Here is a 12579-nt window from a genome sequence, read left to right as displayed (position 1 = left end):
TACAGTTGTATTATTTCTAACAAAATTTGGATGATTAGTAATAATAATTGAACAATTACTAATTATAAATCTAATTAAATCAGCTTTATGTAAACTTGCATATCCTTGTATATTATTTATTTTACAGAACTAACGTAGTCATTCAACAGGAAATTGTTGTAGTTGATTAGCAAGTTGATTTAGTTGAGCAGCAATGTTACTTTCCATTTTGCTCTTATATGTATTAAAAAAATTCATTAGATTTGTAAAAATTATTAATTAAATGATAATTATTTAATAGATGGATAAGGATCATTATGATATAGATAATTAATAAAAAATAGAATTACTTTGTTATTTAGTTTAACAATAAATAAATTTTTAAACAATTAGCTTATTATTCAATTTAGCAATCAATTACTTTGCTCTTCTACTTAATACAAAAAAATTCATTAGATTTGTAAAAATTAATTTTATTAATGAAATGTTAATTATATTATAGATGGATAAATATTATTTTATAACAGATATTTACTCATAAAGGATTATTATTTATTAAATAACAAATCATGAAGTTAACGCTGTCTTATTCTTAACATATTCGAAAGTATATTTCTTACATTTATTATTATGTTTATCTTTATATAATGTATTTATATAAAAACATTTTAAACCTTTAATTTCTTGACAAATTTTACATCTCTTTGTAGATGTAGTTGTTTCTTCAGTTTCAACTTCATCATTAATCATTGTAGATTCCGAGTTTTCTTTAATATCCATTGTTAATAATATTTTTGTATGTTCTTCACTTGAATTTCGTCTTAAATGCTCTTTAAAATAATATTTAGCAACACTTTTCCACATACACAAGGATTTCAATTTTTATTGTAATTTTGTACCTGATAATTATTTTTACTTTGTCTACATATAGTTCTATAACCATCTTTTGTATATTATTATGAAGTAAAGTTTATCAACTGATCTCTGTGTATTACAATATTTACAAAATTTTGTTTTCACAGAACAATCTTGTTGAACTTGCTCCATTTATATATATAAAAGATTACTTGATTTGTGAAAAAGTAAATTTTTATAATTTTTATAACTATTATAATTTCTTAATTTTTAATTTTAAAATATTCATAAACGTTATTTTTAAAATAAGAATCCTCAGAATAATCAGATTCATAACATTGATTTCTAAATTGTTGAATTCTAGCAAACAAAGGATAAAAAGATCTTGTAGTTAACTGGTAAAGAATCAAAGAATTGACCAAAAGATCTAATTATAGTTACTGGTAGAGACTCAAGTGTTGTCATTATGTCAGTTAATGTTGGTTCTTTATTTTTAATAATAATTCTACAAAGTGGACAATTTTCTTTTTCCTTTAACCATTTAGCAATACATTATTTATGAAAAATATGATTGCAACTTGTTTTAACACACTAATTATTATTTTCATTAATTAAAGAAATAGGACAATCGATATCTTCTTCACATAGCTCAATTAGTATATACGTTTGTTTTAGTGTAGTTTCCATTTTGATTAGGTTCTCCATTTATAAGAAATTATTTTTATTAGGTATATAAAAAATAAAAAAGAATAATTTTCAATGAATCATGTAGCTATATGTTCAAAAACACAATTTTTTAAAAATATCTTTAATACAATCTATAAATTTATTTTTGAAAAACTAATAAAATTATTTCTATATAAATGGAAACTACTTCAATCAAGAACCTAAATAATGCAAGTATTTCTATAGAAATTAGAAAAGTAAATGTGTTAGAGGAAAATGCTTTATATATCATAACGAACTGTAAATATTTAAACACTAGATTCAGAGAACTACTTTGTCTAGAACTCATTAATGATTTTTAAGTTAATTTACCAAATAGATCTTCTAAATTAATTGATGATTTGGATTTTGAAATAATTGAAAAAGGACAAATGAAATTAAAATATACAGGAATGAAGAAACTTAAAAATAGAAATAATGAATTTCATGATACAGGGTTAGCTAGTTAATACATTTTAGTTTTTTACTTATATTCACAATGTAAAATGTTTTAAAAAAATTATTTTTCTCATTAATTTTCTTTTCTTTCAATGTACAACACTAAGCCACAGTTAAGACAGTGTACTTAATGTATGATTTAAGAAAGTATTGAGGAATTTAATAAAGATAAATAACGAACAAGTGTACATAGATATTTATGTAAAAAATTCTGCAAAGAATGTCAGAAAATTAAAGTTACTTGTGAATGTAGTAGAACTTTAAACAAGTATTCCCCCCCAAAAAACATTTACAAACAACAAATCTTAATAATGTTATGGCTGCTAAAGCAGAAAGTAAATAATTTTATAAATTTCATATATGATATGTTTATTATATTTAATGTATCACATTCACCTATGGGAAATTTATGTAAAATAAGTGATTTTTTATTATAGTTATTATTATAATGTGTTGTTTTTGTTGTGATCTTCAGTCCTGAGACTGGTTCGATGCAGCTCTCCAGTCTAATCTATCCTGTACAAGCTTCTTCATCTCCCAGTACGTACTGCAACCTACATCCTTCTGAATCTGCTTAGTGTATTCATCTCTTGGTCTCCCTCTACGATTGTTACCCTCCACACTGCCCTCCAATGCTAAATTTGTGATCCATTGATGCCTCAGGACATGTCCTAACAACCGATCCCTTCTTCTAGTCAAGTTGTGCCACAAACTTCTCTTCTCCCCAATCCTATTCAATACCTCCTCATTAGTTACGTGATCTACCCACCTAATCTTCAACATTCTTCTGTAGCACCACATTTCGAAAGCTTCTATTCTCTTCTTGTCCAAACTACTTATTGTCCACGTTTCACTTCCATACATGGCTACACTCCATACAAATACTTTCAGAAACGACTTCCTGACACTCAAATCCATACTTGATGTTAACAAATTTCTCTTCTTCAGAAATGCCTTTCTTGCCATTGCTAGTCTACATTTTATATCCACTCTACTTCGACCATCATCAGTTATTATGCTCCACAAATAGTAAAACTCCTTTACTACTTTAAGTGTCTCATTTACTAATCTAATTCCTTCAGCATCACCCGACTTAATTCGACTACATTCCGTTATCCTCGTTTTGCTTTTGCCGATGTTCATCTTATACCCTCCTTTCAAGACACTGTCCATTCTGTTCAACTGCTCTTCCAAGTCCTTTGCTGTCTCTGACAGAATTACAATGTCATTGGCGAACCTCAAAGTTTTTATTTCTTCTACCTGGATTTTAATACCTACTCAGAATTTTTTTTCCTTTACTGTTTGCTCAATATACAGATTGAATAACATCGGGGAGAGGCTACAACCCTGTCTCACTCCCTTCCCAACCACTGCTTCCCTTTCATGCCCCTCGACTCTTATAACTGCCATCTGGTTTCTGTACAATTTGTAAATAGTCTTTCACTCCCTGTATTTTACCCGTGCCAACTTTAGAATTTCAAAGAGAGTATTCCAGTCAACATTGTTAAAAGCTTTCTCTAAGTCTACAAATGCTAGAAACGTAGGTTTGCCTTTCCTTAATCTTTCTTCTAAGATAAGTCATAGGGTCAGTATTGCCTCACGTGTTCCAACATTTCTACGGAATCCTAACTGATCTTCCCCGAGGTTGGCCTCTACCAGTTTTTCCATTCGTCTGTAAATAATTCGTGTTAGTATTTTGCAGCTGTGACTTATTAAACCGACAGTTCGGTAATTTTCACATCTGTCAACACCAGCTTTCTTTGGAATTGAAATTATTATATTCTTCTTAAAGTCTGAGAGTATTTCGCCTGTCTCATACATCTTGCTCACCAGATGGTAGAGTTTTGTCAGGACTGGCTCTCCCAAGGCCATCAGTAGTTCTAATGGAATGTTGTCTACTCCCGGGGCCTTGTTTCGACTCAGGTCTTTCAGTGCTCTGTCAAACTCTTCACGTAGTATCGTATCTCCCATTTCATCTTCATCTACATCCTCTCCCATTTCCATAATATTGTCCTGAAGTACATCGCCCTTGTATAGACCCTCTATATAATCCTTTCACCTTTCTGCTTTCCCCTCTTTGGTTAGAACTGGGTTTCCATCTGAGCTCTTGATATTCATATAAGTGGCTCTCTTGTCTCCAAAGGTCTCTCTAATTTTCCTGTAGGCTGTATCTATCTTACCCCTAGTGAGATAAGCCTCTACATCCTTACATTTGTCCTCTAGCCATGCCTGCTTAGCCATTTTGCACTTTCTGTCGATCTCATTTTTGAGACGTTTGTATTCCTTTTTGCCTGCTTCATTTATTGCATTTTTATATTTTCTCCTTTCATCAATTACATTCAAGATTTCTTCTGTTACTCAAGGATTTCTACTAGCCCTCGTCTTTTTACCTACTTGATCCTCAGTTCCCTTACTACTTCATCCCTAAGAGCTACCCATTCGTCTTCTACTGTATTTCTTTTCCCCCATTCCTATCAGTTGTTCCCTTATGCTGTCCCTGAAACTCTGTAAAACCTCTGGTTTAGTCAGTTTATCCAGGTCCCATCTCCTTAAATTCCCACCTTTTTGCAATTTCTTTCGTTTTAATCTACAGTTCATAACCAATAGTGTGTGGTCAGAGTCCACATCTGCCCCTGGAAATGTCCTACAATTTAAAACCTGGTTCCTAAATCTCTGTCTTACCATTGTATAATCTATCTGATACCTTTTAGTATCTCCAGGATTCTTCCGTGTATACAACCTTCTTGTATGATTCTTGAACCAGGTGTTAGCTGTGATTAAGTTATGCTCTGTGCAAAATTCTAACAGACGGCTTCCTCTTTCTTTTCTTAGCCCCAATCCATATTCACCTACTATGTTTCCTTTTCTCCCTTTTCCTACTCTCGAATTCCAGTCACCAATGACTATTAAATTTTCGTCTCCCTTCACTACCTGAATAATTTCTTTTATCTCATCATACATTTCTTGAATTTCTTCGTCATCTGCAGAGCTAGTAGGCATATAAACTTGTACTACTGTAGTAGGCATGGACTTCGTGCCTATCTTGGCCACCATAATACGTTCACTATGCTGTTTGTAGTAGCTTACCCGCACTCCTATTTTTTTATTCGTTATTAAACCTACTCCTGCATTACCCCTATTTCATTTTGTATTTATAACCCTGTATTCACCTGACCAGAAGTCTTATTCCTCCTGCCACCGAACTTCACTAATTCCCACTATACCTAACTTTAACCTATCCATTTTCCTTTTCAAATTTTTTAACCTACCTGCCCGATTAAGGGATCTGACATTCCACGCTCCAATCCGTAGAATGCCAGTTTTCTTTCTCCTGATAACGACATCCTCTTGAGTAGTCCCCGCCCGGAGATCTGAATGGGGGACTATTTTACCTCTGAAGTATTTTACCCAAGAGGACGCCATCATCATTTAACCATACAGTAAAGCTGCATGCCCTCGGGAAAAATTACGGCTGTAGTTTCCCCTTGCTTTCAGCCGTTCACAGTACCAGCACAGCAAGGCCGTTTTGGTTAGTATTACAAGGCCAGATCAGTCAATCATCCAGATTGTTGCCCCTGCAACTACTGAAATGGCTGCTGCCCCTCTTCAGGAACCACACGTTTGTCTGGCCTCTCAACAGATACCCCTCCATTGTGGTTGCACCTACGGTACGGCTATCTGTATCGTTGAGGCACGCAAGCCTCCCTACCAACGGCAAGGTCCATGGTTCATAATATAATTATTAATTATTAGGTCAAGGGATAGTGGGATGATTTTGTAGGTTCTGGATAATGAGGCCAATTTTGTGAAAAATAACAAAATTGTGAGTATTAATGACCAATTTTTTATTTTTTATATAATTGAGCTAGTGAGACAGAACCTACAAAATCATCCAATTTATGTTGTTTAGGCACAGTACCACATTCTCCTGTTACGGGCATTTGCGTCCCTCCATATTGTTTTGGCGCTGACAATGTGCATGACTGTGACATTCACTTCTGCAGTAACTTTTGCAGCTGTCGTCTCCTTACTTTTCGTCACAATCCTCTTCAGTGACTGTCTGACACGATCACTAACCTCACACTTCCGCCCGAATTGTGACTTAGTGGATTATGTGTGTTCGCTTGCCCTCTACAGAGTATAAATCTCGGATACAGTGCCCCTTGATACACCAAACACTTCGGCTGTCTTGGTTCCAGAAGCACCCTCTATACGAGCTCAAACAATATGCCGAAATTCGAACTCACACAGCTGCAACACAGCACACTGTTCTGACCTTGACTGACAGTTGCAATGCAATGAAGACCTTTCACAGCTGGCAGCCATGGTCCAATACAGCAGCACCAGCTGCAAGCTTGGTTAGTGTCTACATTTATGTCGAAGCATGCATTTCTCGCAGTGATCCCATACATCATGTGCCCTAAGACAGGCAACTCAACAGACATCCACACCTGTGGCAGGTGATGTTAGTCGGATTGCCTATCTTAAGGGGATATTGTATGTTCTATGCTGCAAATGTTAAATTATCTTATTTTGTGGCCCATTATCTTGGAAAATTTTTAAGACATGAACTTACAATTTTCCATAATTATTGTATACACCTTTCTAGATACAGTGAATAGAATTATTACTAAATTTGTACTGTTGGGCATGTTATCTTTTTTTTTTCAAACACTCAATTTTTTGACAGAATTTTGTAAATAAATTAACACAAAAACAAAACAACTCAGGATATCTGGTTCCATATGTGTTGAATCTCACACTTGGCATGCTGTGAATATTTCATGTCTCTACCATCAGTACTTTTTTTAGAAAATGGGTCATTTACTGCAAAAAAATGTAGGTCAGAGATATTGAGGTTTAAAACTTTTTTATTACAAATTCTTATACAGACTTAGATTACTGCGTCTTTTATGCACTAGAATTGCCCTGGCCCATAGTCTGTGTCTTCTTCAGTGTCGCAACAGCCCAGTGCTTGCCTTCTCCTTTTCTTTCTTGCTTCTTTTGTCTTCTGCTTCACATACACGAAACTCTTCCAGTTCTCACAGTCTATCTGTGTTCTGTCCCAATCTTACCCCTAACTTCTCCAGAACCTTACGTCTTCCATATTTCCCACCATTAAAAGTTATTAAAGCATTAGACATTGCTAACTGTTAAGGCCAACAAATACATTTTTAGGCACATGGCACCACACAACATTATTGAAGGACTCATTCACATTCTGGGTCTACCCATGTAAACACTTCTTTAGTAGCTCAGGATTTGCCAATCTCCATAAATAGGTTTGATTGCCTCCATTACTGCCAAAGGAAGGGAATGTTTATGCGTTAATTCATGCAGGGTGCCAGAAAATTCAGCTTGCCTATGTTTACACCAAGTGTTTGGTGGAGGTGGACACAAAGCATGACATAGATTTTCATTGGTTGATATTCGATGAAAGAAAGTGCTTCACACAGCTCTTTTCATCTCCTCTAAATTGTCACAGTTATCTCTAATGGCTTTCCCATAATATTTCTGTATTTTATCAATTACTTTGTCTGTTATAATTCCAGCACATTTTATTGTCTTGCCATCAGACAGTCTTGTGTTACCCAGCTTGGATTTTAGGACTGATTTGTTTATTCGTAATGCCAACATCTGAGACGTAGCAGTAGGACAAAACAAAGCAATTCACAGCCTTCTAGACCGTGTAGTTCCCAAGATATGACTGCTCAACTGCAGCAATATATGCTTAGTCAGTCACACATCAACATTCAATATATTTTTTTAAGGTCTCACAATTTTCTGATTTTAATGTATTATATTCCCAAATGTTCAGGAAAGTCCAAAGTATATTATGGAGTAGGAAACAGAAAAGTCAAATTTCAACGAATTTCATGTACAATGTCCCCTTAAGGTGCATGAAAGATTTTTCCAGGACAGTTTTATTTTGGTCACCCTACGGCAGGCTTACCGGTGTGTCCATTGTTGGTGAGGTTGGCCTCCCACGGGATGGAGCCAGGATAGTACAGCCAGAGTGCCGGGGAAGACGTTTTCTTTGTGCGGTCCTCCTGGATGTTGACCGGGCTCTGCCGACTCCCTCCGCACATGGGATACAGCTCTGCCCAGTGGTCCGGACCTACAACACCAGGAAACCACTTATACATGACTACCTTGCAAATGACAGATACAGGATAACAACCACATTCCATCGACTTAGAAAACCCACATCATCTTCCTGTCAAGGATTTGACAGCATGCCGATAACAACCAGTGCAATGTAGTTGACACTGGTTACTCCAATCTGCAGGAAATGTGGCTGCGAGTTGTGACTGATGCACCGCTCCCCTACCATGAAACCTGGGATGAGGACTGGGTGTCGTATGCGAATGCACTCTGGAATAGGCAGCTCACAGATCTATACCATACAGCTATACATCCGTCACTCACATGCAGCCAGAGACTACTCTCATCACTAAAGAGAACTGAGCAGCTTTCCAGTCTCCAGTCGACCCTTTGAAGACACGAGAGTAGCTGTGCTTGGCAGTATCATGGTGTCACTGTTAGCCGGCCAGAGGCAAACGTGACCTTAACCCCACTGAAAGCACATGGTTGCCAGTGGTGCCTAACAACCCACCAGGTGCAACATGGGCCCATATTCCATACATGGACGATGTTCAGTCACCCACTGCTGCCATCATAGTGTGTCGACCTTGATGCTTATTTGTACTACGTGGACGTTCAAAACCTATGTCTACAGGTGTGGGAATGCTGCACAGACTACTGTTGAAATCAGGGGCCGGCCAGTGTGGCCGAGCGGTTCTAGGCACTTCAGACTGGAACCGCTCGGCCGCTACAGGCACAGGTTCGAACCCTGCCTCGGGCATGGATGTGTGTGATGTCCTTAGGTTAGTTAGGTTCATGTAGTTCTAAGTTCTAGGGGACTGATGACCTCGGATGTTAAGTCCCATAGTGCTCAGAGCCATTTTAACCATTTTTGAAATCAGCGGCACACCAGTGATACGTTTTATCCAACATGTTCAACAATTCATCAGTTCCACAGTTAATAAAATATTCCGGATTATTATGCCTTGAACCATGGGGTAGCAGCAACTGCGGAGGAAGACAACCGACAACGATCAGTTGTGACCAGGCATTCAAAACATGTGACGTCATGCCACTGCGCGGAAGCACGAGTAAAAAGGAATTGTGCTGCAGTCAGTAGGGAGCCAGGATGTGACTCAGAAACTCAAAGAAGCGACGATTCCCCTCGAAAAACGTCCTCCGCAGGTGGGGACGAAACTTTGGGTTTAAATGTGAAATGCATTCGACCACGGCACAATAACCGGGAATATTTCCATAGCTGTGTCATTTCCAGCCATTTGATAACCCTTTAATTCGTCCTTTCAGCTTCCGCAGGTTCACTATGCGATCCCGTTCAAATGGTTGAAGCTGTCCAACAGGAGTACGTTACTCGTCGACGGGGCGTGGTTCTACCCTAGAATGAATGTCTGAACCGTTTGTTCATCTCTAAGCTCAGTACAGTTACTGCCTGCAAAGTCAAAACAGAGACCACAGAGACAGGCCTCCTGAGCTCCATCTGGTCGCTGATGACCACAACAGATGAATCGCTTACACTGCAACTTCTCAGTACACGCATACTGCACCCAGGTGCCACTGAATACAGCCCTTGAGGGCGCTGCATATGCACCTTTAATCAGAGCAATTTGAAGTGGGACTTCAGTGTCCACTTCTACTAGCGAAGTCACATCGAATCTGATAGCAGACAGAGTATTTCAAGAATTTGGGTTTACTGGCTCATACTGACTGGTACAGTGGTCTCTCGTAACCACGTGTTTGAAATTGTCTCATTTGGGGACCCAAGTTCACTGGAAGATTTTTGCATCTTTTGTCATTCGAGGGCAGTCAAATGAAAACTAAACACGAGCCACAGTCGGACCATGGAATGGTTTCATTCAAAAGTTATCACCGCACAAGTTAAGGCATTTATCCCACTGGGAGTCCAGACCATCAGTTCCTGTTTTGTAGAACGCAGTCGACCGCTGACAGTTCCACAACTTAACCCACTCTTGCTCTGTCTCGTCCGACTGAAATCGACGTCCATGACTGTACCGGGGATGCTGAAGTGTTTCCCAACCTAATCGCTGAAGCGTAGCTTTCGTCCCATTGGCAGTGTGGAGGTGGGCATAATCGTGGATGATTCCGACTGACAGCAGGAATGGAAGAAATTCTGCGCAGAATCGGAGAGGAAAGGAACATGTGGAGCGCTGACAAGGAGAAGGGACAGGACGATAGGACATATGTTAAGACATCAGGGAATTACTTCCATTGTACTAGAGGAAGCTGTAGAGGGCAAAAACAGTAGAGGAAGACAGAGATTGGAATACATCCAGCAAATAATTGAGGACGTAGGTTGCAAGTGCTTCTCTGAGATGAAGAGGTTGGCACAGGAGAGGAATTCATATCAGTCATAAGACTGATGACCCTAAAAAAAGCATTCCCAAAACCCAAGGATAAATGGCAAAGCCAACGGTGGAAACATTCCACATCTTCCCCGCCAAACAAATCCAAACTGTTCACGTAAGTTATGGTAAGATCAAGATGACTTCACTTGGCGCCACCATTTCGAACCTGGGTACAAACGGCAAAGCAAACAGTGGAAACATCCCACAGCTCTCCCACAAATCAAATTCAAAACTGTTCACGCAGATTCCACTGAGGACACGGAGGTTTTCTTCTTCTACTACAGGGGCCTTCTATTCATCGAGGAACCACAACCAATGTGCAGTGTTGTGAAGACAGTTTGCAGAAACTGTGATGTGCCACAAAGTCTAAACGGCCAGGAATGCTGTCGGACGGAATCATCCTGTTGCACGATGACGCCCACCCCAGCACTGGCAATCGGGTGAAGGCTACGCTTCAGCGATGTGGTTGGGAACACTGCAGTGTGTTCCACACAGCCGGACCTTTCACCGTGTGGAAGAAAGACATCTACATCTACATTTATACTCCGCAAGCCACCCAACAGTGTGTGGCGGAGGGCACTTTACGTGCCACTGTCATTACGTCCCTTTCCTGTTCCAGTCGCGTATGGTTCGCGGGAAGAACGACTGCCGGAAAGCCTCCGTGCGCGCTCGAGTCTCTCTAATTTTACATTCGTGATCTCCTCGGGAGGTATAAGTAGGGGGAAGCAATATATTCGATTCCTCATCCAGAAACGCACCCTCTCGAAACCTGGACAGCGAGCTACACCGCGATGCAGAGCGCCTCTCTTGCAGAGTCTGCCACTTGAGTTTGCTAAACATCTCCGTAACGCTATCACGCTTACCAAATAACCCTGTGACGAAACGCGCCGCTCTTCTTTGGATCTTCTCTATCTCCTCCGTCAACTCGACCTGGTACGGATCCCACACTGATGAGCAATTCTCAAGTATAGGTCGAACGAGTGTTTTGTAAGCCATCTCCTTTGTTGATGGACTACATTTTCTAAGGACTCTCCCAATTAATCTCAACGTGGCACCCGCTTACCAACAATTAATTTTATATTATCATTTCACTTCAAATCGTTCCGCACGGATACTCTCAGATATTTTACAGAAGTAACTGCTACCAGTGTTTGTTCCGCTATCATATAATCATACAATAAAGGATCCTTCTTTCTATGTATTCGCAATACATTACATTTGTCTACGTTAAGGGTCAGTTGCCACTCCCTGCACCAAGTGCCTATCCGCTGCAGATCTTCCTGCATTTCGCTGCAATTTTCTAATGCTGCAACTTCTCTGTATACTACAGCATCATCCGCGAAAAGCCGCATGAAATTTCCGACACTATCTACTAGGTCATTTATATATATTGTGAAAAGCAATGGTCTCATAACACTCCCCTGTGGCACGCCAGAGGTTATTTTAAAGTCTGAAGACGTCCCTCCATTGAGAACCACATGCTGTGTTCTGTTTGCCAAAAACTCTTCAATCCAGCCACACAGCTCTTACTTTGTTTATCAGGCGACAGTGCGGAGCTGTATCGAACGGCTTCCGGAAGTCAAGGAAAATGGCATCTACCTGGGAGCCTGTACCTAATATTGTCTGGGTCTCATGAACAAAATAAAGCGAGTTGGGTCTCACACGACCGCTGTTTCCGGAATCCATGTTGATTCCTACAGAGTAGATTCTGGGTTTCCAGAAATGACATGATACGCGAGCAAACAACATGTTCTAAAATTCAACAACAGATCGATGTCAGAGATATGGGTCTATAGTTTTGCGCATCTGCTCGACGACCCATCTTGAAGACTGGGACTACCTGTGCTCTTTTCCAATCATTTGTAACCTTCCGTTCCTCTAGGGACTTGCGGTACACGGCTGTTAGAAGGGGGGCAAGTTCTTTCGCGTACCCTGTGTAGAATCGAATTGGATGTCTCCTTTAGTCGGGCGAAGAAATGCAAGAGTGGGAGCGGTTGTGGATCCGCCAGCATCCGCCCGTGTTCTACGAAACAGGATTAGATCGTCTTGTCTCCCAATGGGATAAATTTCTTAATACGTGTGGTGATTAGTTTTGAATGCAACCATTCCATGGTGC

The 12579-nt window shown here is 39.2% G+C and overlaps 1 protein-coding gene across 1 annotated transcript in view; it reads right to left on the bottom strand.

Moving 5' to 3' along the window:
* LOC126215281 (carbonic anhydrase 1-like) overlaps positions 1 to 12579 on the bottom strand; it is a 120955-nt gene that overhangs the window by 56481 nt on the left and 51895 nt on the right. The window contains exon 3 of the mRNA XM_049941970.1: positions 7952 to 8116. Within this exon, the coding sequence (XP_049797927.1) occupies positions 7952 to 8116 (165 nt within the window). The remainder of the gene's footprint in view (positions 1 to 7951; positions 8117 to 12579) is intronic.

This window comes from Schistocerca nitens, chromosome 12 (genome assembly GCF_023898315.1).
Source record: "Schistocerca nitens isolate TAMUIC-IGC-003100 chromosome 12, iqSchNite1.1, whole genome shotgun sequence".
NCBI lineage: Eukaryota > Metazoa > Arthropoda > Insecta > Orthoptera > Acrididae > Schistocerca > Schistocerca nitens.
Note: the sequence above shows the minus strand (reverse complement) of the source record. Positions and strands in the feature narration are given on the sequence as shown.